Raw genomic sequence first — 27,821 nt, 5'->3', positions numbered from 1 at the left:
TTTTGTTCTTTTGTGGTGGGAAAATTGACTACATAATGAAGGAAGAATTCTCAAGTTTATTTTTAGCAAGTAAAATTGAGGGTTTCCGTATTAGTTCATCCGAAATTTATAAACTTAACTTGAATCGTGCACAATTTTATTGAACTCCAGACGCAAAAATGCTTATTACGAGTATTGATACTTAACTTTCTATACAGAATGTATGAATTTATCCTTATTTGTATCTAAATTTACCTTTTATGTTACCCCATCCCCTTCTTATTTTATAAATTCACTTATAAGGACAATAGTGTCTCAAATGAGCTTGCCTTATCATCAATAGCGGAAAATTCTCTATAGACTCTATGTCGTCTTTTAAATATTTCTAGTCATTTTTGGCGCGAAATATTTTTATTGTCCTCTTTTATTCTCTCCTCAATTGGCTTCTTCATTACTTTATTGTTTAAATGCATTGTACTATTCCTGGTGAAATCTTTGGGATAAATTATAGAGTGTGAAAAAATCCTTAATTGAAGTTGATTACTGAAGAAAGAGATGAATAAGTTAGAAGAACTATTGAGTGTCACGGAGTAATTGACGATATTTTTGGAAAGAGGGGTGAATGATGGTCCTCTACACAAAACTCTCTTTCTTGAGTCTCTGCAGTGCTTCAAAGTCAAACTGCACTTGAGCTTCGTCAATTCCGTTGCACTGTGGAATGAGGGTTTCTTTCTCACGCTCTTCGGCATCGTGACTGGAATCCTTGTCTTGGGGACCGTCTTTAAATTTAACACGGGATTCGTGGGGATGGTTATTCAACAGGTTGCCACTACATTCATGTTGTCCTTCACTCCCATGCGAATCGACCCTGTGTTTGTGCTGGGAAGTGGTCACATTCACTGTCACCACATTGGGTGGTCCAGCTGACCTAAATAGATCCACATCAATCTCCGTTTGGCCGTAATTCGATTGTCCTTTTGCCTCGAAATTTGTGAGAGTTGCCACTTTAGCACCCACCGCCGTCCCAGACGCACCTCCCGCGGCGGATTCCTTCTCCGTCTGCTGTCTCTTGTGCTTATCACCACTGTTTGAAGTGCTAAGATTCGTAGAGGTGGTGTGAAAAGTACCCTTGCGTGCGCTCGTCAGCAATTTGTTGCGCACCAATCGATGGCAACCGAGGAGGGAGAAGAATCCCTGACGGAACTTTGATGACATGAGATTGTAGAGGACAGGATTGATGGCTGAATTGAGGTAGAGCATAATTCGGCAGAAGTAGAGGAGATTGTAGTAAGCCTCAAAACCCAGGGACATTATGGCCTCAGGAGGCACCACAATAATCCACAGTGTGAAGGCACGGAAGGGCGAGAGGCAGACGAAGAAGGAGAATATCACGGCGGACAGCATAAGAATCACCTGCTTGCGATACTTGAGTACATGCCGATGGCCATATGATATCAGTCCGGGATTATTCATAAGGTGGCGAGCAATCACTGAGTACAGTACCACAAGTATCAGGAAGGGAACTACGAAGAACAGCACGATGCTACCGACGAAGAAGAAGGCTGGCCACAGCTTGTCAGCAGCCGTCACGCATACGGCCACGTCACTTCCGTCCACGTACGTCTCGTTAGTATAGGTCGCTATGGAAAGTATCGGACTGGAAGGGGGAAATACAAGGTAGATTAGGATGGTACTTCCTGAACCTCTATCCTATTATTAAACATAAAGGACATATTTAGAAAAAAAAATCTTTGAAGAGTACTCTAAATTATAAGGGATATATTCTTAAACTTTTCAATAGGGATAATTTCCTTTCTTGGGAGAGTTTTATTGAGAGAAATTTTCAGAATGTCCATCATAGCGATAGAGAAGGTTGAAAATAAGGATTATTCTTTCCTTATTTTTATGAACAGCATTACATGTCTTACAAATCTAGGAATGGCTTAACAAGGGCTATATAAGAAGCGTAATCTCGAAGTTATGTCTCTTGCATCAGTAATTACTCTAACTACATTTCGACTACTTTTACAAATTACTATTTGTAAAAAAATATATACTGATAAAATAGTATCGTTAAAAATATTGTGATCGAATCCTGTACGTTGTTTGATTTCATTCAGGTTAATAGTTTGAATTGAAAAAAATCCAAGATTGAATTAAAGAAAAGTCTCGCGAACTTCCGCTATATATCGTAAATTATTTTAATCAATAAGTATTGCTTCTTCAAACATAAAATAGAAAGAAATTATATAAAATTATGACGAAAAATACCATTAAATTATTTATTTTAAAAATATAATAATTAAACAAATTTCTCGTAGAAATAATTATTCTGCTTTTTGTTGAAAAACTGTTTGGAGGTCAGGTCTTTTAAAGAGGTAAGATTTTTTTTCAATTTTTTTTGAACACTCAAAAACGTTTAAAAATTAGATATTAGATTTTTTGCAATCCTTAAAGCCGTTAGTTCTTAACTCAGCACTTTTTTAAAGCAAAGAGTATTAATGGCATCAGGTTTTTTTTTTAAATCAGTCTTCAAATATTTAAAGCTCTAGCAATTTCTTCCTTGCAATACTCTAAAAGAACAATTTACAAAACGGATGTAGCATTGGCTCTTATGTACAAATTTAGTAAAAAGGTTTCTAGGACCAATAGGACTTATAATTTTTTTTTGTATTTTGTTGAGTTACAAATATACAGCCTGTGAACCATTCTCCGTATACTTTTAGGTTTAGACCTAAGACAATTGTAGAATTACAAATTGTATGGCAGATGGTATAATCTTTATTAACAATGATTACAAATAGAAGAGGAAAACAAACATTTTGCAACCATTTAGTGCAATTTGAATAACCGACATTTCGTTGTATTTGCATAATAGACCTCCTCTTGACTTTCGGCATATCACTAAGAGGGAGATTTTCTTTATCTGAAGAAATATATCTCATGATGTTTTACCTAATCACAAGCCCTACCTGACTTCTTGTGATAATTTTCCGCACATTCCCTTGTGCATTAGATAAACATGAGAATATATTAGAAGCATGTGCTTTGGAATAAAAAAAAGGTACAAACTGGATAAGACTTTGCTAAATACTTGAATTTGAGACTTTGGTGATATTCCTTTTAAAGTTGATTTTGAAATTGTCAATCAAAGTAAATCAAAGTGATGAGAGACATAACTAGTTTTACTTAAATTTTGTAAATTCATAGAAATATCAAAAAATAATTGGAAAAATAAATTGACTTGAAAAAATTATTTTTAAGTTGAATATATTTTTAAAATGTTTTAAAAAATGCTTTAGACTACCGTAGATCCGTGATTTTCATAATCTAGCAGTTAAGTTTAATTCTAGCATTTAAAGTTGGTCTTTACTGATCCGATTTTCTATATCCGATTAGTAATGCCCTAGACACATTTACGACTCAACCCAAGAGACGACTTAACGTAATTATAATCAAAATAATGATTAGACTAAATTTCCATCAGTTTCCCATATAATTAAGCCGTTTCTCGACTTAAGTCGAGAGACGGGTTGTCAAAAACTGATGAAAATGGAATCTTATCGTTATTTTGATTATAATTACGATAAGTCGTCTCTCGGCTTACGTAGTGAGTGTGCCTAGGGCATAAAGACCCTCCTTAAGTGCTAGAATTAAGGAAAAGCAGGGGTACAGATTCATCCCCGCAGGGTCAAGTCACTCGCATCTATGATAAGTAAAATCTGGAGGAATCACTAGTTCTAGGTCAGAGGTGTGCAAGAAACCGTTGAAACCGAATTAACGTCAAAATAAGTTTGTTATAGTAGCGTTTTGACCATTGACGTACATGTTTCATTTGACGTTAATTCGGTTTCAACGGTTTCTTACACACCTCTGTTCTAGGTTATTGAAATTTATGAAAAAATTCTATTTAGAATCTTTAAAATATACCGTAGATGCGGGGTGATTTGTCCTCGGTGGGTAACTTTGACCCCTTCCTCTTCGTAAGCTTTTCTTTAATTCTAGCACTTAATGATGGTCTTCAGCGATCTGATATACCATGTCTAATCGGTGAGAACCATTTTTAAACATTTGAATTAAAGAAAAGTTTACGAACAGTAGGGGGTCAAAGTCATCCATGGAGAACAAAGTCATCCGCATCTATGATAGTCAAAAACGAAAATGAGAAGGAACTCATTGTCATATTCGTTATACGTAAATTACTGTCTGTATCTATCACCGCTTGGATTTAAATTGACAAAAAGAAAAAAAAAAGTATATTTTTATCGAGATACACATTAACTATTAATATATTTTGGTTTCTTTAAGTGTGAGCAATGTAAATAAGAACTTACCTGATGTTCAAAAATGTGTTACGCGCCTCTGGAATACCATGTATTTGGCCTATATTTACATATCTTTTTTTTATTTCTCTATCTCACAGCACATGACTCAATGTAATATTTACAGCGCATCTCCCTTTAACTTCTTTCTCTATACACAGCAACTGGAATTTTTTATGTATACAGAAATCACATGCACCATTTTTAGGGATTCTCTAACAACTTGTGTACAGAATTTATTTGGTGACCCAAACGCAAATTTGCCAAATCAACCAATTCTTGTTATCTACGGCAGAGAAATAAAGAGAAAAAGTCGATAAAGAGAAGACTTTATCATCTACTGCATATAACAAGTATATTATCACAATTAAATGCCAATACTACACATATACACTTTCTATTTAACAATTCCACTAGAGGTTAAACAGGTTTAATTAAATGATACTAAATATAGGTTGACAATTTACAAGATAACTCCATAATTTTATAAACATTGGGAATTCACAATAATTCATCTACTGTGCAGAATGTTTTGTGAAAATATACAGGTGCATTCAACTTTTGAGATTTTATTTTATGAAATAAAATAATATAGTATATTTACTATTTTTGGACAGAAATGCCATTACCTTTCAACCCTCTTTTAGCAAACCTTAATAACTGAAGGATATTGAAATTTTTCCAATTTGAAAAACCCACTTACACATCAATTGTTTTTTTTTTTTAAGTTAAGAGTTTTCATTCTGATGGAAATGATACTTAAGAGAAAAATCTGGAAAACGATCCTCAATAACGGAATTGAATTATTTGTTTTATAATTTTCAGACAATAAAACATAGTTGAATTTAATACAGTTTCAATTGACTTGCCAAGAGTCGTAAAAATGTTAATGTGCAAGAAAATGCCCCAACTTTCCAGAAGAAGCCCATTATGGGTGGAGCTTACCTATGTTTTCTTTCAATTTTAATGTTTTGAAAAAAAAAAATACAAATTTAAGGGAAATTGGGGCACCACCGAACGTGGGGTAGCACCTAACATTACCATTTCTTCCAGTGGACAAACATCCCTTTAGCATCTACGAATTCATACAGGTCTCGTCCTCTGAGGTCTAATATATAAAAAAAAAACAAATCGCAGTGTTCGGTGGTGCCCCAGATTCTTCAATTCTAAATGAAGAAAAACTAAATGGTATTTACAGTGAATAAACTAAGAATTATAAAAATGAAAACACTCCAAGGTGAATGCTCGAATGGCAAAACTTATTTTATAAAATAATATCAAAAGTTGCATTGCATCAGTTATACATTTATCATTAATTTTCTGAAAATATTTTTTATGATTTAAAAAAACTGTTTCATGGAGATTTCATGAAATTTTGTACTCAGAGAAATTCTGCGAGATTTTGTCGGGAAAATGGTGTTGCTGTGAAATTTTTGATACATCAAATGCTATTTTGATAAGGTGTTAACTGACAAAGATGAAAATTATTTCTTAAAAACTTTCTCTAGTGTTTCGAATTTCCTGTAAGAGAACTTTTAATGAAGAACACAAAAGCTAGAGGGAAAATGAGAAAAATAAGGTGTTTCCCTAATTTTATACAGTAGGATGAGAAAGGTCTTGGGATACTTTGGTTGACATGGCATCAGAAGTACCCACAGCATTGTCTTGTGGTATAAATTGATAATTTTTGCGCATCACTTGATGCACTTTGCCATTGAGTCCTTTCGTGTCATCGTCATTGGTTCTGGACATGGTACCGTGATGCCTTATGCTCTTTATCACAATCGTCTCCCTGACTTCTGCGGCATCACTGAGAAAGGGAGTGGATGACTGTCGTGTGACTCTTTTTTCATGGTATACATCATCATTTGTAGCATTGTCATTTGGCCCCTCATTGCCCCATCTACAGATGTTTGCACCCCCATTTCGTATTCTCACGTCGTCCATGGACAAGGTCGTCCTGTAGCAACTGCTGCTCTTCCGGCTGTTGACGCTGTGCGTTAAGAAACTCGATGTTGTGGTGGTATTGAGGGGTGTCTGCTGCTTCTGGCGTGTACACCACATTTTGGCACTTGTACAGTGACAATACCAGTAGCAGAGGCGTGTGAACCCCTTGCGAAACTTGGACGACATTAAATTATACAGAATAGGATTTATGGCTGAGTTGAGATAGAGCATTATGCGAGAGAAGAACAAGACATTGTAGTACCTCTCTGCACTCACACCTTTCACGTGTTCATCTGGTGCTATCACGATCCATAGCGTGAGAATACGAAAAGGCAGCAAACAGCTAAAATGGGCAATCACCACCGTGGCAATGATCATCACCACCTTTTTCCTTGCCTTATGGCTCAATTCGGATTTTGTGGGTCGCAGCCTTAGCATTGATATGTCATTCGATATAAGATTTTTGGCAATAATCGAGTAAAGTATGATGAGGACCATGAGTGGTACGATGAAAAACACGGATATTATCATAAGAAAGAAGGAAATTGTCCATACGTTTGATGCCTGTGTCAGACATACTGCCACGCGACTTCCATCCACATAATCCATATTCTTGTATTCGGCCACCAAAAGAATTGGGCTGCAAAATGTGTAATTTATCGTTTTTTTATGCGTGCACCAACAGAAACAAATACAACATAGTGTGATAAAACAAATATCGCAACATGGAAGAAGAAAAGATTTATAGAGACAGCTTGGACGTGATTATATTGAGAAACCACTTAAGCATATCTGAAATATAGATTACCTTTTCCCTAACAATTCGGTATAGGTTTCCAAAGGGTCTAACTAATGTCTGGTTTATGTTAGAAAATTATTTTATATTGTCCCTAAGAGTAACCGGGAATGAAATTTTTTTTTTTAAATTGAATATTTATTCTAAATATTCAATGTATAACCGTACGATATTCGTGATTACGGCACTATATGAGCAAATTGTAAAATTTTAGGGCAAGTGGAGATCAATCAAAAGTATTTATAGATTAGTATCTTGTAAGATTTATATTAAATAAAGGATTAATAGAGGATGTGGTTGATAGAGAAACAAAAGTTGATTCCATTACGATCGGTTAAGGAGTTACGTGGGTCACGCAGACTAAAAAAACAGCATATTTTGTTGACATCTTTTTACAAGATAATAAACATTTAAAATAATAATAATAATAAAATAAAAAATAAGCTTTTAAACTATGTTTTATGAAATTTCTATGTCAAAATTTTAAAAATTTTGGCGTAAGGACCTGATTTTTGAAGATGGGTTTGAAAAAAAAGAAACATACTTTTTGGGTGGACAAGATTTCTCAGAGTATATTCAACTGATGTCAAAAAACTAAACATTTCCTAACACCTGATGAGTTAAACTCGTATTTGAACGGTAGAATTTTTTTTACCTTGATCACAAATTATTTTACAAGACTAAACTTGGTGTGAAATACGCAGAAAATTGTATTTTTTTGTATAAAATTGTGCCAAAAATCCGAATTTCATTAAGAAAATTCTACAGTTCAAGTACAAGTTTAACTCATGAGCTAAAAGGAAATATATAATCTTTTTTTTAATTCTGATGAATACACTCTGAGAAATCTTGTCCACGGAAATGCATGTTTTTTTTTTCAAAATAAGTCTCCGAAAATCAGGTCCCAGCGGCTGAATTTTTAAGATTTTTAAAGGAACATTTTAAAAAATATAGTTTAAATGTTGTATTTTTATATGCTTAATTTAGAGCTTGAAATAAATATTCTTTTTGTTATGCTGAAAAGAATGTTTAAAAAATATTGCGGTTTTTAATCTTCTTGACCTATGTAACCCCTTAATACGTCCACTATAACCTACTCATTAATATCCGTTGTTATTTCCAAAGTTCCTTGATTTTTTTTGAAGTCCATTAAGAGTTTTGGAATTGTTGATGGAAAATTAAAATGTTTTGAATTACAGTGAAAATTATTTTTCTTATTTCCTATAGCTAGCTATAGCTAGCTAGTTTGTTTAACAGATGTAGTATCATTTTAAAAACCGTTGAAAAACTGAAAAATTGAATATATACCGCCGTTGTTGCGAAAGGTGTGGCTAAAATTCTTTGAAGGTGGAGCTTATTAAGAAATTCAAAATTACCTCCTTACGAGTACAAACTTTGTTTTTTTTTCTGGAAATTGTAAGAATACATTGTGATATTTTTCACTAATTACCCAAAACTTTTTTTGAGTGTATTTCGAGGTAAATTGCATTATAAAGCGCTTATTAAAATATCAAATGTTCGTTTAGTAAACACGCGTACACTATTTTGCTGTGTATTCAACTAAATTGTTTATTTGAGTAATAATTCGTTAAAGTCAGTGTGGTCAATATAGCGCAATCAAAGATATGAAGCCATCCAAAATAATTTCGAGTTATAGTTGATACTTTATTGCCAATAATAATCTTTATAAATATCATTGCATTTCATTTTAGTGCGAAATAAGACGATAATCTTGACGAAATAAATCAAGGATTGATCCTTCTATTGCATTTTTATTATTTCTATATGTGCGCCATTCTGAAGGCTTTTCGCAAGAATGCACTCTGTCTCTTAATTGACATCAAAGACATCAATTTCTAAGAAGGTTTTTTTCCAAGAAGTATATCCTAAAAGCCCTGTGAAGTGGAAAGATGGACATTATTCTTTTTTATGTGCAAGAGGGGAAAATGTAGAATGACTTGTAGTTAATGATGTCCTCTATATTCCCTTTGTTTTCCGGGTCCATAAAAATAGTTAATAAACCTATTGAGATGTCATCTATGCGTTGTCTGTATTAGATCCCTGTAATAGCTTTTCTTGGCTTAACTTAGATGGAGGAGGTGGTTTTAATGAAAAATTTGCTCTACTATTTTTGGTGGGAAAATCAATAAAAAATCAGCCTCTTCATAAGTTATCAAAAGACTTTTCATATTCAAATCAAAGTAAATTATTTACACAAATTTTTCACAAGACCAAACACCATGTGAAGATATATAAAACCCTCAATATTACATCACAATCTGCATACATATGATCTACAAAACCTGACTGAAATTTTTATATGTCGCCATGTAGGGAAAAACTTTTCGGTATGTGGAAACATGCAACGTTGGACACAACGACTTGTAATATTTTATCCAAAAATTTCCTCATTGTTGCTATATACACATGAATTTCTCAATTTTTGCTATACTACTTGAGCGATTTAATAAATTCCTGAATTTCCTGTAGGCAAACATCCTTCTTAAATATCGCCCTATTTGTCGTGAATGAAAATGACGATGGAAATTGAATACTTGAAATATTTCTCGGCTATATTCTTTAACGAATCACAAAGTTTTTTATATGAATGGATATAAAAATTTAAGCATAAATTGGACACAAATCAATATTTCTGAACGTGTTGATTTCCGCCGGCAATATTGATGAGAATATTAAACATGATACCATTTATTTGAACACTAAATTCTCTAATGGACATTTTTAGTCCACCAGAAACCCTAATTTACTGTAAAACATGCAAAAGGAATTAACTGTTTCAATCAATTTTAAAATTGATGAAACATTGTGTCTGGTTTAGTAAAAATCAAGGGTATATCCTCCAGACACAAAAGTTCTCAAATTCATGAGACAAAGAGACGCAGAAAAAGCAAAAAGATGAACTGATGGTCAAAACAGAAAAAAAAAGTTTCAAGTTCCTCAATCTGAATTGAATAGAGAAATACTTGAAGAGAGAAAATTTTCTGCCGAGAATAGCAAAAGTAATTTATAACAGCGATAAGCTTTCGATAATAGTCCGTTTGTTGAAAAAGATGGACAAAATACTAATATATATATTTTTTGGGGTGCTCCATAGACCAAAGTTATTACGGCATCCGTGGCCCCATACACAATAGATAGAATTGCATAAACTTTATGAAACGTAAAAACGAAAACATTTTGTGTGGAATGCGTCCTTTCCACATGGAGAAGATGGGGTTTGTGTGACAAAGAAATAAGACACCAGCTATTGTCCCCAACACAAGAATAAGGAGGATGTTTGAGGAGACTTTATATGGTAAGGCATGTCAACAGATATTGCATGTGAAAAGGAACTTTTATTCTTACAAAAAGCATTATGGGACTTACTATTAAATCAATTGACAAATTTTATACTTGACATGACGCTGTAATAAGCCATAATTCACACCCTCTTGTCACTCTATGTACAACCCAATAAAATCTACAAAAATCCATATTTATGTTTTACAACTACATAAATTTTCCTATAAAGACCCTTTATGAAAAATTATTGGTGTTGCAAGCGAAATGAGCTTGTAAGCTCTGAAGTAACACTAAACCAGCTAAATCTTGCCACTTCAGTACATTTAATCACACCAAAATGATTATGCATAAAAATATACTTAATGCAGGTCGTTATCAATTAATGAGATAATTTATCCACTCGATAGAAGTTACCCAAAGACTCGCATGAATGCTTCAATATTTTGACTACGGTGCCACCATAAATTGATGGAAGAAAAAAAATTACTTCCTTAAGTACTCATATAGACGGAAAGCAAACAAATTTCTCCTTTATTTGTATATCCATTGAAGTTCTATCAGGCTTCCTATATAGCAATACCGAATGGTTCTTTCATAAATACATGGCTTTTTAGGTAAAACAATATTGGGTCAGTAGGATTTTCAATGATTAAAGTACACCGGACATTTTTTATTATACTGCTTTAAGAACACAAAAAATAATGAAGATACTTTAACACATCTACGTGAATACAATTATAATTTAATGATGAATTTTGGAGGAAATTGTTATTTAAAGATTCTTAGTACCAATGAGTAATGGTTAGTAAGTAATTAGAATTACAATGTAATAGAACTTAAATACTGAAGCTTTTAAAGTCAATCCGAAAATTAGAATAAATTTCGTGAAAGAATCTAATCCTTTCTTTAGTAGAGACAAAAAATAGCACAACCAACAGAAAGCAAAGTATCTTATATAAGTGTTTTACAACACAAAATTTTTTTTGTCGATTATAAACATTTCAAATACATATAAAAGAACAATGTTGGGTAAAAAATTCTTGTAATCCTAGAACTTTTTTTTATCAATGTGCCATTGATAAAAAGGTTTTACTTCAAATTAGGAAAATATCAAAACTAAAATATTTTTAAATTGTTGATATTTTTTGCGAATAGGACTTAACTTTCATGTAAATTATATTACTGTGTTATCACAATTGCACATTAAAATTTTAATATGATTCACATTAATTGTCGTTGGTGAGAGTCCAAATGTGTAATTTGTGTATTTGAATCATTTTATATTCAAAATTTGATCTATTTGTTGATAAAAAGGTAGACTTGGCCCGCAAAACTTGATATGAAATAAATTAATTTATGGCATTAATGCGAAAAATTAATGCGATTTTCTCTTTAATTTTTGAATGTGAAAAATATTTATGCTTTAGGTAAATTTAAACTTATTTTTGCAGGCCAAGTCCACTTCTTTATCAATAAATAGAAAAACCTGCAATATTAAGTGACTCAAAGACACAAATAACATATTTGGACGCTCACAAGCGACAATTAATGTGAATTACATTAAAATTTTAATGTGCAAGTGTGATAACGCCGTTTTGATTCTTATATTCATGGAATATTTTAAGTTATTAATTGTTGTAGTTACTATTTCACTCATTAAAAATTGTCTCTGATTCTTACTTAACAAAATTTGTTTAAAAATTTAGCATGAAACCTGGAATTTTATATAATTTTTCACGGTATTTAAAATTTTCAGGGGTTGACTCTATCGGAGTCGTACTGTAATTATAATAATATTGGACTGATAAAAATCTTCATTTAAAAATTTTAAAAGCATAAAAGCTTTAAGAGGTTACGTGGGTCAAAAAGACTAGAAAATACCATATTTTCTCTGATTTTTTTCAACATAATAAATTTTTGGTTTAATTTAAGTTCTTAAGCATATAAAAGTACAAAATTTAAACTGTATATTTTGATTTAAAAAGAAATACAATTTTGACGTATTTTGCAACACATTTTGTCTTGTGAAATAAGTTGTAATCAGCGTAAAAACAATTATACCGTTCAAGTGCGAGTTTATTTTATCCAGCTATCAGGAAATATTTAGTTTTTTGACATCAGATGAATATACACTGAGAAATTTTGTTCACCGAAAAGTATGGGTTTTCAAAAAAAAAAATTTAAGATTTTTAAAGAAAATTTCAGAAAACATACTTAAAATTTAAATTAAATATATTTTTTCATTATTTTGAAATATTCTGTATTTGTAAAAGAAATATGCTGTTCTTTTTATAGTTTGTGTGACCCACGTAATCCCTTAAAAGCATGTTGGAAAACAAATTATATACCAAATGACAAAAATGAAAAGTTAGTAAGAAATTTGGTGTTAGAAAGTTAATTACTTAATGCGAAAGCACTAAGATTCATTTCTATCACCAACTTCATGTAAATGTCTTGACTTTCTTATTAACATTATAGGGTAAGTGTGCCAAATTTCGGTATAGTTGCATGCAAGCGCCAAAGTCTCAAGTTTGAAATGTAATATCTTAAATAGAAATTGATTTTTTTATTCCTTCTACTTAAGAAGTGTTGCTTAGAACCTTGTAGACAATTTATCGTCTTTATTTACTCTGAAAATCATTCTTAATACATTTTAAAATGAATAAAAATGTAGACATAGCTTTGGTGCCTTATTTCGGCCACCTCCATTCTCATAGTTCCTTGCCCATTAGGAATTCTTCCAATGCCTTTTTCACGTCATTTCGTTTGTCGAAGCTACATTTTTGTCATTCTTTTGCATTGTATAATCTCTAGACTCTAGAGTATGTAAAAACTAAAAATTCATGGAAATTCGAGGAACAAAAAAGGTGGCCGAAATTGCAAGCTGGGCGGAATTTGGCACACTTACCCTATCTGTATTATAAATTTTGTAAATTCGTATTTGAATTTTATTCTAGGTACTAGTGGTAAAAAATATAAAACTCTTTAGGATTTCCTTTTGATGTTGAAAATTACTGCACAATATTTCTAAGATTCTTTTCTAGGTCTTCGTGAAATTATATTATATGTATCATTATAAATCATACGCCTTTTTTCGTAAGATATGATGTTATAGGTAAAGTTACAAAAACTTTTTCATTTTTTGTACAAAATATATTCCAATATCCAATAAAAGTTTGAAAGAAATCTATTAGGACTTAATGGTCATAAAATTACTCGATAAACAGGAGCTCAACAAAAAATAATGTTGTCTTAAGGAAAGAAATAACATTGAAATATGGCATGGACCTGACATTTTACTATTGTATATTTTTGCTCCTGAATTTCACGACATTTGTCCCTCCTTTAAATCCTTAAAATTTTGAGATTGTTTTTAAAAGGAATATTTTACCTTAAGATTTTAACTCTGAATATGAAATATATTTTATTTTTACACTTTGAATGTTTATCCAAAATTAGTCCATTTCATATAAAATTTATTATATCGATTGAAAATACTTCAGCAAGTCTATTTATCACTTAGGGTTATACAAGCTCGCGAACTTTTATTGTCATGTCGTTTAGCGTGTGAGATGTTGATTAAATAGCGGCATTTAATATTTTTTTTCCAGAGATTGTCGATATAATCAATGACAAATATGATAAATGAGAGCCGATGCATAAATATGTTTTTATTATTCCTCCAGTACCGACACAATCCTCTTACTATCATTAGACTACGAAAGAAAGAAGAATCACATGAGGACTCATCAATATTGAAGAGGATTTATCGCACAATCCCCGCAAAATCCTTGTGTGCGCTTTTAAAAATGACATCAATTATTGACGATTTTTATCGAATCAATCAAGTGATGAGGTCAACTTTGGGTCAATTTGAAGTAACTGACAAAAAAGTGAAAGTTAAGCGGATTTTCCAGTGAAAAAAAATCAATATTACAACAAAATTAAATTGGCACAATGTTTTTCTCTGGTTGATGGATACATTTGTTTGTTTTGACATCCTAAAATCATAATGTTATTGAATGGTAGGATATGCGCGGATGGTGAAGGTATATAAAAACCTTAAACGAATTTATCTCTTCTGTTCATTTTTATCTCTTTTTCTTGTCGTGGTTTAGGCATCAAACAAAAAAAGGATGAACTTATGGATATAGTGTTTAAGGCAATTTTCCTATGTATCCCATAAATGAGGAAATTTCTTTGACTGATGTCAGGATATTGAATTAACCTATATATAGGTATAAGTTCATTGATTTGTGCAAAACCGTATGAATAAAGTGAGGAAGTGACCTAAACAGTGATGAAATGTGTCAATAGATTAGGGAATAGCATAAGACGCATAATAGAATTTCGTTTTGATAAATATCCTTTTTATAAGCATATCCTCTGCCAGATTGTCTTCACGCCTGTAAAATAATATTGGTTTGCCATAATTCAAAATATAGCCAAATATAAAAGCTTATTAAATCATCTTAGGCATTCATGTTTAAAAAGATAAGATTGTCGTAAAAGTTGAAAAAAGAAATTGCATGATAAATATGTCACGAGGCATATTTTTTCGTTACACCAAATCGCGTGTTTTTTCAGATTTTAAAATATTATCTGAGGGAATTGTGGTTAAACTTTTCTAAATATTGAATTTTTTTCAGAGGTCTGTGTTTTCTTTTTTCTGAAGAAGATTTATGGACTCTTATTCTGTCAATGTTTTAGAAGCAGGTTGATGGAAAAGTACTTCGAGAGGAGCTTGGGAGAAGATTATAGGCTTTTGGGTTTGTTCTAAATTTCCACTAAAGAAAGAAGAGAGATGTATAGCATATAAATAGTTCATTTCCTCCCTCTGTTTATGCATGTAATACATAAAATAACCATTCTCATTAGTGGTTATAAATTAGTTGGAAAATTATTGAACTTGACTCAAGCTATGACATAGTCTTGTAACTTCAAAAGGCATCAAATATTTGAGGTCAGGGAGGGAAGTCCAAATGATTTAAGTCTATTTTTTTCATATGCTGAAAAAATGTAAATTCGTCATCAAAGGTTTTTATGAGTACTTTTGCCTGAAAAAAGTTTGTGTATACTTATTAGACCTTTTATATTTTATATTCAAACATCTCCAACTGTGTTTAATAAAATTCCCAGCATATTGGCAATTAATTCAAGTGAAATAGCATCGAATGATATTTACATGAGTTTATAGCACTAAATAGTAGATATGATTTGGTGAATCATAAAAATCGTCAACTTTCTTTCTTGTCTGTAAAACACTTGGTGCTGAAGGTGAAGACTTGTCTGAGAATGCTATATACAATTTCATCTAATAATCCTTTTTTCATTCTCAATGATGTCTATCTTACTATATTAAAAGTTTATTTGTACAATACATTAGAGATAGTAAAACGATGATACACAAATTTCTCATGGAACATAAATCAGAAAACTTTGCTACATTAGTTACGCATATAGCGGAAAATATATTTACACGCATTTCATTTCATAAGAACACGACTGGGAAAATTCTGTGTCTCCAGAGAATTATGCCCTGAATAAAAAAAAATACAAACTCAACAACTATTTAGAATAGGAGCGACTAAAATTCCCTACACGAAATACCTATACGCTTACCATGCAATCAATGTAAAATGATGAAACTTATGTTCAAGATGAATTGAAGCTTCAAAAGATCAACTAAGTCTTCACTAAGAGCATTTGGAACATTTTACACAAACCTAAAATATTATGCTATTGTATTATATATGTACCAAATGTCCCTATATAGAACTCTCTATCTGCCTGCAACAGATATTTCCGGGATCAATATAGAAATTTTCATTTCACGTTTACCAAATGTACAAATCATTGTAATAGAATTTGAGCCAATTTACACAAAACTTTACTAACGCTAAAGGAGGTAATAACAAGCTTCACTATATATACAAATTCTAATTATGCATGCTGGTCCCTTTTGCTCTTTATTTTCGTGAAAAACAAAATAAAAGTGCTGAGCAAAATATTTGCCTCCACCAGGGAGTACACCATCTATTTGCCAACTGTTGTATAACATTTCACAGCTTTCACAGTGATTAAGCAATTGAAAGGGAAATTTAACACTACGGATACAGAAATTAAGCAAAAAAGGAAGCAAATGGTTTGAATTTGTCAAAATGGTCCTACCTTGTGAAAAGTGCAGCAACTATCCATGCTGCAATACATATAAGGATAGCTCGAGCCTTGGTGCATACGTAGCCTGCTTTCAGGGGTTCGCAAATGGCGTAGTAGCGTTCAAAGGAAATGGCTAGGATGGTCAGGACACTCGCATGAGCAACGGTAAGTTCTACAAATGGTACGGCTTTGCCTGCAAGAGACATTGTAGTAGTTAGTGATTTTCGGGGATTTCCATTTAAAATATATGTAGGGGAAAGCGCGCTACCTTCGGACGACTCAAGTTTCGGACAATTCAATTTTTCCTCTATGTTCCTTATGGATTTCACCCATAGCTCTTTTCTGAAAATTTAAGGCATTGGACTATCTACTAAAATATTATATTATAATGGGCCAAATTCATTTATAACACATTGAAAAAAAAATGATTTGTGCGAAGCATAAAACGTTCGAAGGTAGCGTGCTTTCCCCTAAATGTTCGTAAAGTTTATTGGAAATTTACGAAATGTTTGTGATTCATCTAACCAAAAGTTCGTAAAAATTTGTGATTTTTAGAGACATTTTTTTTTAAGGATTGATTAACATATCGACGACTCAGAATATAAAACGAATAGGGGAAAGCGCGCTACCTTCCAACGTATTAAGCCTCGCACAATTCATTTTTTTTCAATGCGTTATAAATGAATTTAACCCATTATATTATAATAGCTAGTTGAATGCCTTAAATTTTCAAAAAAGTGCTATGGATGAAATCCATAAGGAACGTAGAAAAAAATTGAATTGTCCGAATCTTAAATCGTCCGATGGTAGCGTGCTTTCCCTTAAGTCGGGAATGTCCAACTTTATAGGAAAGCGATTTCAAGCTGAGATTTTACATGCTAAGTCAAGGATTTTGAAGATTTGAAACTCCTATAACTGTGGGAATAATTAACTTTCCGGTATAATATTCACAGAAAGGTACTTACACTGTAAAAAAAGATTGCAAGGATAATCGTTGGTTTGCTTTTTTATCACGATTATTCTTGTAAAGTTACTCAAATATGTATTTCAATAAAACGCGTAATCTGAAAATGTGTAATTTAAATTTTATGTAATCGTAAACTATGTAACCAACTGCGAATGATTACACATTTATGTACATTTTCTTACATATTTCGTGTAAAATTACACAGTTTTCAGGCAGAATGTGTACAAAAACACAAATGTGTATCAGTATACACGATTACATGTTTATGTAAAATTTACCATGAAAATCATCGTAAAGTAGCTGAACAGTTTTTACTCTCTATAGAGAATGTCAAAGAGTACCTTAAAAGCGAAAAAAACGCATTTTGCAAAAAAAAAAAAAATCGATTTATTCGACTTATATTCTGACTTATATTTATTATTTTCCAAATAAAATTTCACTAGTGCTCATATAAAATTAGTCATTTATCGTGAATCAGTTCAATTTGATACGTTTGATAAATCAAATATTCAGTAGTATAGAATTCTAAATTATGACAAAAAATGTGACATTTTGCTCAAAAAAAATTATTTGACGCAGAATTACACTTTATCAGGTAAATAAAAAAAGTACGGTATCGTAAAATAAGATAATAAACTTCCTTATATAAAAATGCCTATTTTTATCTTTGTTTTATATCATGGATTCTAAAAGTACGGCTTAACGTTGTATTTACATTTTATACACTCTTAGAAAAATTTAGTCTCAACTACCTTATATACAGTTATGGAAACTATAAAATATAAAGCATAGGCTCATCCATATATTTAGCTAGGGTAACTAAATGAAATAGTTGACCAATATTATTTACAGTGTGTTTTTCATTTAGTTATCATAACTAAATTAGATTAGTAAGGGGTACTATAACATATTAGTTCCAATAACTAAATAAATGTGGTTGATACTCATCTTATTTGCTATAATAACTATATCACACTAGTTGTGGTTACTATATAGCTCGAAAAAGCTTCAACACATAAGTAAAAATCCATTCTTTACTATTCAAAAAGTTGTCAGAACTTTATGAAAATATAGGCCCATTTATTTGCATTAGTTGTGAGAACTAAAAAGAATTAGTGACCAATATTAGTTGGGATATCGATTTCATTTAATTAACACAAGCAAATATAATTATATGAAACCATTGTGAAATAATTGTCGTAACTTATCCACGGAAATATTGCCTTATGTTCTCACTACTAATAAATTTATTATGAGTAAAATGTTTTAAGATTATAAGAACTATTTTAAATGGATTTGATAATAATCACCCGATCAACTAATTTTCATTAGAAATGATGTCTAAACTTTTCTAAGAGGGTGAAAATAAAAAAAAATATTAATAAATAATTTGAATTGAATTATTTAATCTAAGAATTGTAACTGTAATCAGTCATTCAATTGCCAGCCCTCTATATAACGATTAATAAAATTATTAATAAATATCAAGATAAAAAAAATACATTCCTTGTTTTCAATTTTATGTTTGGCTTATCACATTATATGCTTCTTTAAAGTAAATTCAATTCAACTTGATTTTTTTTTATTTGTTTTATTTGATATAACTATCCTATTTCGTCTCAAAATTATTCACTAACAAGAATAGTATTTAGCAAAGCTGTAAAAACAATCCAAATCTCTCTAAGAAATTTAATTTAAAAATCTTATCTGGAATCTTTCATTTCATGAAAAATAATGTGATAAGTATGAAATCGATGATATCCATCCATTATCAGAGCTCTCTCAATAATACGGAAATTTGACTTTTTTATGCAGACCTCAATTTCCCCAAGATATTGTAAGTAAAAAACAAACAAACCTTGGCGAATCTATTCTTAAATATGAAGCTTTTCATGAACTCTCTAAGATTAACCTCATACCAACAATTTTCCAAGAAACTCTTTATGAATAAGCGCTGTAAAAAAGATTGTCTCCATAACAAGTTTCAATACTTTATTTCTAAAAATATCATTTCTTTTTAATTTTATATGTCAGCTCATCTGAAAAGTCATTTTCTTTTGAAGATCTTGTGCTCAATTGTGATGTATTGTAAGTTGTATAAATTTTCTATAGAAAGAGAATTTAATATCGCCGCATGTCGAGAAACTTAAGATGAAATTTTAAGGTTTTTTTTTTATTGTTGACGAATGAAAGTATTGCTTTTCATGGGAAAATCCTTTTAATACACAATATACACACTATATTAGTTTTCACATTTTTGTGGCAAGTCAAAAGGTTGTTCCTTAAATTTCATCTCTGACTTTTCTTATAGCTTTCACACGCGGTCTCCCATGGTACATAATGTACATAAGGATAATTCTTATGTGCGGCAGAGTACACAAGAAGAGCACACACTTAATATTCAGTAATTGTATTTAATTAGTTAGAAGGAAATTTCGAGCATTTGTTTCTCCATCCAACGGACACAAGTCAATATTATTGTTTGGTGCAGAAGAAGCAGTGTCGTGGAAGATTTTTGGTCATTTCTTGTACATCCAAATGGAATATTTTCATTTGAGAGAGTGAGACCGATGAGTCTCTTATAGTATTTTCAGTGTCGCGACTTTTTATTTTCCCATTCGACAGATTTATTACTATTTTCATATTTTCCGGATAATGTGGTAGAAAAGCTGTTCAATGGAGAAGAGAAATTTAGCGATGAAGTTTTCTATATAAAATTCTAATCAGGGAAAATCTTTGATCCGGGTCGTTTACACGATTGCTTAAGTGTGTAAATGCACCACTCAATAAAATGATACACAAGAAGTTAATGGAAAATAAATTGACTGTAGATGTTAAGAAATATGATACAATTAAAGTGGTTGAACATAAATAATGATATACAAACATGAAGCGTGTGTCGCTTGAAGACTGTATATCGCCTTTAAACATATGTAGGGAACTAAAATTTTGCTCATACAGAGTGAGTTAATTGAATTGCAATCCTTCCAGGCATAAGGGTGTTTTGCTATTGTTGTCCCAAAAGTCGTTGACTTAGTAAATATCCTTGCAATTCAATTGCTTCAACCACTAATGTGTAGGAATATCTCTATCTAGTGAATCCAAACACTATCAACTTTTAACTGTAATATTTTTGCAATCACAGCTAGTGTAATGCTGCGGATAAGCTAATTATCACGGAAGGAGCTCACTTTTACTGTGTAGAAATTATGAGTATCCCTCATAGTGAAAATTTACACTGAACTAACAAAATTTCAAAAAGAATAAATATATAAATTCGACCGAAATTCGAACGAAAAAATAAATATATTATTCGATCGTAATACGCTATAAGGCTATTAAAAAAAATTGTAGGCTTATTTGAAACTTTAGCAAAACTGTGCTAAATTCAAAAATTAATAGAATAACTTTATTAACTTAAAAAAAAATTAAGTCTGAATAACTATAAATGTATATTATAAATTATAGGAATATCTGCTTTTAAATTAATTACCTTGTTCGAAAAATAAAATGGTTTGTTTACACCGTTTTATTTTTTTAGTATTCCTTCACGATGTTTCGCAAAGTAAACCACAATTATAAATTTATTGTAGACATTGTAGATCAAGTCAAAGCTATTCGAAAAGGTACCTTATTTGATAGTCGGTATAATTGTTTTCAGTGAGAAATTTCGGACGGCTTGAAATATCGGACATTTTGTTTCTTAAAATTCCATAAATTGTTTGTTTTTCTCTCGATTTTGACAAACTTGACGTCTGATAGCACAAAAAGTAATATCTATTTTTTCAATATTAAATACAAAATTACGAATTATTTTAAGAAAATTAAGACAAACTAAATGTCAACGTCTTATATAACACACCAGAAAAAGAAGTAATAATAAATAAAAATTTATATTGAAAATATTACATTTTAAACTTAGGACTTTCACAGTAAAATTCGTATTATTCATATTCTTAGAAAAAAAATCGATCGCTAATTGGAATAAAATACAATTTTAATTTTAAAAACGATAACTTAATAAATTTTTTAAAACATAATTTTAATAAACTTTTCGTATTTTCGAATATTATCAAATATATATATTTTTTTAATTTTAGTTTTTTTTATGTTAAGATTCACTTTAGTATCGCTCTGCTTATTTTAAATATATGATTATTTTTTAAAAAAATATTTTCTTTATAATTTTTAAATAAATATTTGGATATAGTACTCTACATCCCCATTTAAAAAACATATGTCTTGATTTGTTTAAAAAAAACTTTTATTTGGTCTAACGCGGTTGGTGTCTTTTAACAATATTATTTTACACTAACCATTTGTGACCTTAATTAAATCTTTAATTATTATTTAAAAAAAATTATATTAGTTTTATTTCGTTGTCTGCAATCCGTAGGCGTAAATAAGGCTGTTCTAAAATAGAATCATACTTAAAATCTTCTTTCTTTTGGAGTCTGACGGGGAACTTTATGCTCTCAATTCTTCCGGTGTTCGTCAGAAGGGTATTCCTCTTTTCAAATTAAAAGAATCTGTTTTTTTCTCCAAAGCTTTCAACCCTTGGTATTCAGAGAATTCAGTAGACAAAGCGACAGTGAAAGATCAACACGGAGAATACCAACAATTTTCAAAAGAAAAATTAAATAAAATAGTTTAAAATTAATAAAACAGTGAGAATCCCCGGGAAAAAGTTAGAGTGAATGTGGCGATGCATAAAGTTAGTCAGCCGTTAGACGTTTTTCAAATATTTAAAAGTTTCTAAATTGACCCACTGAAGAAGACCCATACCAAGGGTTGAAAGCTTTGGAGAAAAAACAGATTCTTTTAATTTGAAAAGAGGAATACCCTTCTGACGAACACCGGAAGAATTGAGAGCACATACTTAAAATCCATTGAGATGTTTGCGAGACATAAATAATTTTGGTTTTTTAAAGGTTTTATGGCTAATTTTAGTACGTTGTAAGTTTAGTCAGGCCGAAAGATATCCCGACTATCTTTATTTTTTTAACTTGGAAATTTTACGATCTTTGAGGATGAACTCTTTGTAACTTGAAGATTTTCCCGTTCACAACTTCTTTTTCGAGACAAAATTTGATGTAAATTTTATTGAACATTGGCTCACAAGCTATAGATCATTTAAAAGAATCACAAGTTCCGCAAGTAAAACTAAGCTTATCCACTAACTTTCCAAATACTTTATCTCTCCTACGCTACATTATTAGATAGTCTGTATTCTTTTCCATGTGATTCTTTCTTTCTAGATTTTCCTCTGTAACTTGCTGGGTGTATAAGTTTAATATCTGACACTCTGATGTATGAAGATGTATGTAAGAAAATAACACACGCGAAAATATAAGAAAATGCTTTCATGAAAATACATTAAATATTATCCCAAAAATTCACTAATTTCTTCATCTCTGGAGGTGAATAATGTTTGGAATAAAATTTTTCTCATTCCCTCTGAAAGCATTCATGTTTATATTTCTAAGAAAGATCATCAAATTCACCACCCACCCACACAATAGACCTTCAGATATGAGGTAATTTTTCCACGGAAATTATAATGATTTTCCTTTATAGAGAGAAAAGTTGAAAAGACATTGAACTCATCAAATGCCAATCCACTAAGAAAGATTTTATATCTGGAAAAATTTTTATAAACTCTCAGTACCGGTAGATAAGTTTCGCATTTCAGCACAAAATAATAAATATTAAGCTATTATAGCTCTGTTGAGAGACACCAAGTTTCGAACAAGTGTTGAGATTTACACTGAGATTAGAGAATCTCAAGAGACAGTAATTAGAACTTATATGGTTAGGAGAATTGGATTTACATAAAATAACAGATGTTTAGTCAAAATAATAGGGTGGAAAAAATCTTAAAGAACTCTTAAAGTAAATCAGAAATTGTTGCACTAAATTAAATATTTTGGGAAACATTATTTTGATGTCTAAATTTTGTTTGTGAATTCAATAGAAAAAAACTATCAACAGATGACCTTCATTATGTTCATTATATCATGAGGTGAAAGGTATAATGAAGATGGTCCTTTGGAGGGATATAATTGACTATACTTACACATTTCTTGACCGAGGACCCATGTTTCCGGTGGAGTATTGACTTCAACGAGAACAGTCGGTGTGCAAACGAGGAGTACCAATAAATCGGCAATACTGAGATTGGTGAGAAAGATGTTGGTGGAGTTTCGCATGTCTTTCGTCTTCAGAATGACGATGGGAACCTTTTTGTATCCCGTGGTGTCATTGTAAATGAAAAGAAGAAATCAATATTTAGTAGATGATAGTTTCATGGTGGAAAACATGAAAATATAATCACAAACACTGTTCACACTCTGTAGCTGCGCAAAAAGAATTCAGCATGGTCATGATTTTTCTCAAAATTATAGGCATAAAATAGCAGTTGCTTTAATAAATGCTATGTAGAGATTTGAAAATTATTATTTCGCCGCAAGAATTTTCCAACTTATCAATATAAATTGATTGAATTTTAAAATTAGCGAAACCTGGAACTTTTCAATTGTTCTAAATTATTTTATTAAACGTAGAACAGTTGCGAGAAATTAAAAAGAAAATTAATACGTGATCTTTCGAGGAAAAATAAAGAAAGTTTTACAATGAAAATTTGTAACTTTGGCAGATTATATTTTTGAATAAAAGTTTATTTTAAGAAAAAAGAAGTTGAAAAGCGTCCCAGGCTTTGCGAAATGCTCGAACACATAACTTAGATGGTATACAGCAAAAGTACTTTCGCATCATTTACCTTTTACCGGTTCTCAACCGATTTGAACTGATTCATAAATCACTCAAAGGATCCCCCAAAACAGTTTTAAAAGTAATAGAATTAATTTTCTCATAAAAATTAGTTATCGGTTATGAACCGGTCCATTACAGGTTCAAAACCGATTAGAACCGGCTCAGTTTTGTTGGAAATTCCAAGACCTTTCCAACGACCCCAAACATGACCTCATTCGCTTGATAAATGCGCTCTTTAGTGTCTTTTTAACTTTTGACCTTAAAAAACCGTTATTAGGAATGATTCAACGGTATTTTCGTATATAGACGAAATGTTCGCCTGAGGGGTGATGGGAAAATGAGGGGCATGTTAAAAATCCTTGGGTCGACTTATGGGGGTGGCCCCCTGAAGGTCCCAAGTCTCTAACTCTAACCGTTTGTCCTCTAGAGCTGGCGACAGCCGGACGGACAGACGGACAGACGGACAAACAGTGTAACGACATTTCTCACAGAAATCGTCTGAAACGTGAAGATTTGTTGAGAAAATTGGTCTCCGGGGGGTTGAAGGAGGAAATTTTGGGAGGTGAAAAAAACAAGGAATTATATGTATATACTGCTCTCTCCGTGGAGTTCGAGTAGCAAAATAAATAAATAAAATTGAGAAAAGTTCTACCTTTGCGGAATGCTCGAACTCAGGACATAGAGATCTTTGAATATATTTTTAACACAATTTTTGAGATTTCATATAGGGGGAGGTGGGGCTACTTTGAGCTGTTGGGCTAGATTGTTATACGACTTTTCCACCTATTTCTAAATGAAGCTGGTCCTAACAATTATTTTATTTAGATCCACAATTATTTTGTGTATCCAAATTACATCATGTTAAAACCCAGTTTAAATTAGAAATAAGTGAAAAAATCGTATTATAATATGGCCTCACAGCTCAAAGTAGCCCCACCTCCCCCTATCAATTTATTACCAATTTAAACTGCTTCATGCATAGAATGACTATATAGTCTGCAAAATACTTTAGATTTAAACATTCGACATTCAATTATCGGTATAAGAAATTCGAAGAAATTAATCAAGATCCTTGAATGCCTGGACAAAATGTTGGTCCACATAGTCTGTTTAAATCATATCCGAAAAAATTCTAGAGTCGTTTTCGAAGCCAAAAACTCGATTTTGTTAGATGGTTGAATTTTAACATAGAAAAATTCAAAATGTTAATTTTTCCGAACATAAGTATTTATGGACGAAATATTCGCCTGGACTATTGGCATATCCACAAATAAAAGAAATCGTTACACCTATTTTTAGGAAAAAAAACTTTAATGAGCTTGGGAAGAATCTCAGCTAAAAATATAGGTTTGAAGAGAAAAGGAGAGTTGATTAAGTTGATGATTTTTTATGAGGGATAACTTAAAATCGAAAGTTGATATACCATATCGTCACATCTCTAGCACAGTAATAAGACGAAAAAAAAACAGATTATATAAAATTTTCTTCGAGTTCGAGCAATAAAATACGTTCTATATCATTTATGAATCAGCATAAATAGGGTATAAACTGGGTAAAAACCATATCAATGTAACATATGGAATAGGAAATTGTCGCTCCTTAGTACGTTTTTGTATCATTTACAAAATGTTCAAAGAAACCGTGTCTGTTGCCTCTATTGCTAAACTAACAAGCTCTTATTGGCTTTGAGAATAGGAAATAATATAAAATTGCTGATTTTGAATTTGTTCTGGGACTTAAACAATTTAAAAGTTATTCTTTTTTGTTTTTCCCCTTACCTATCCCCTATTCAAGGTTTTAGGCCTTAAGTCCTATTTTAACCAATATCCTATATTGAAAATCCTTCAAAAAATTAAATACATTCATAGAAATAGATGTCTAAATGATCAGTCTATAAAATTAAATCTTGACAAACGATAAATAACAAAAAGGGGGACCTTAATTTTTTAAAGTGATTATTTTAATACAAATTGTATAGAAATAGGGTACATCCGCCCTATTTAAATTTTAAGTGTTTGTGTTACTCATTTTCAACTTGTTTATCTCTAGTATAGTGTTTGCAATAATTAAAAACTTATAACCTTTTAAATTAAGAGATTCAGTTTTTATTATTATTAAGGATTAAGGTTTGTAATTTTGAAGGCAAACTACCACTGTCTGAACGTAAAATTAGTGTTGGAATTGTGTATTTAATTCAAGTTAAACCCATAACGAGAACGGTTAATGAATAATTAGGCATCTTTCTGTCCAGCATTCTGACATACATAAGCGTCCACAGTGAACAAACATACTGAATAATTGAGAATCTTCTCACCATAATATTCCCGATGACGCCGAGGCAGAGGATGAGGATGCAGAGGACCATCGCTGTGGTGCGAATATAGGCAGGTATCTGTGGTTGGCCAAAATAATCTGTGGCATTGTGTGTGAGGTTGTCGTGGACAACGATGGAATGGATGGAGTTGTTGAAAAGGCGAGCTAAAGTCGAGTTCTCCACTGCCGCAGTCTGGTTAAACGTGGCGAAATCATGAGGTGCCCCACTGTGAATTATTTCCACTGAGTGCACTTGCACCTGTTGCTCCGGAAAATGAATGAATCCGTCGCTCTTCCGTGCTGACGGCCGAAGGAAGTAGTAGGGAAAGTTTGATGATTGTTGATTGAAGGCGCGAATGGATGATGAGATGTTAACTGTACGTAAGCGTTTGTCCACAGCGAAGTAGTTGATCACATTTGGCACAGCAATCACTTCTTGGTGCCGAATGATGGGTTGGAATTCGGATGAGTTTCCGCAGATATTTTAGAAATTCCCAAGAAATCACTTTGACTGCTCTCAAGTGACTTCCGCGTAACTGTTGGAATGCAAGACGAAGTTTGTTGTTATAGTTTTCCCTATTCTGTTGGTGCACTACTATAGGGCAATATAGAGTGGAATGCGTGTTAGACAGTTTTTGTAACAATTTCGAAAAGTGTCGGACAAGAATACACAATGAGATTTGTTTATTTTTATTCCATCACGCGAGAAAACGAACATATTGAGCCATAGCATAAGTAGTAGAAGTGCCCCTGGTATTGTTTCATATGGACCAACTTCGGGATTCTACATGTAGGGGGGTGAGGGCTTCCCCATAGAATATTTCGGCCACATATCCAATGATTGGGGACATATGGTTTTGATTGCTTTATGACTACCACTTTGGCATAGGAAAATGTTTATGTACTGCACTTTTTAACGTACTCCCACATGTAAATTATTGTTTGTCGTAAATTAATTAGCGACTGCCGAATTTTAGCGCTGAACTTTTTATCGCTCCCAGAGACCACTTGAAAGAAAATGTCGGGAACATAGCGAAATATTCAAGTAGAATACTCAGAGCAATATAATACCCCGTGAATCACCCTATACTCCAACTATAAAAGTTCTCACTTTTATTTTGTAGCAAAAATAAATAATGCAAGAATCACCAAATGAGATATCACGACCAAGCCAAAACCTGTGTGTGGGTGGTTGAACTATCAGAAATGCAGTATCTTTTGGAAATGTAACTCGTACCGGAGGTGCGACGATGATAAATTATGA

General features: G+C 31.8%; 1 protein-coding gene across 1 annotated transcript; it reads right to left on the bottom strand.

Annotated features, from left to right (window-relative positions):
- Positions 1-27,026, bottom strand: LOC129801612 (growth hormone secretagogue receptor type 1; the record flags this gene model as incomplete). The annotated part of the gene is made up of 4 exons (XM_055846873.1): positions 1-1,636; positions 16,519-16,699; positions 23,550-23,712; positions 26,559-27,026. Coding segments are annotated over 4 exons (1,836 nt in total), but the record flags the coding sequence as incomplete, so codon positions are not given.
- Positions 27,027-27,821: the final 795 nt, after the last annotated feature.

Source organism: Phlebotomus papatasi, chromosome 1 (assembly GCF_024763615.1).
Source record: "Phlebotomus papatasi isolate M1 chromosome 1, Ppap_2.1, whole genome shotgun sequence".
NCBI lineage: Eukaryota > Metazoa > Arthropoda > Insecta > Diptera > Psychodidae > Phlebotomus > Phlebotomus papatasi.
This window is presented reverse-complemented; position numbering and strand designations above follow the sequence as displayed.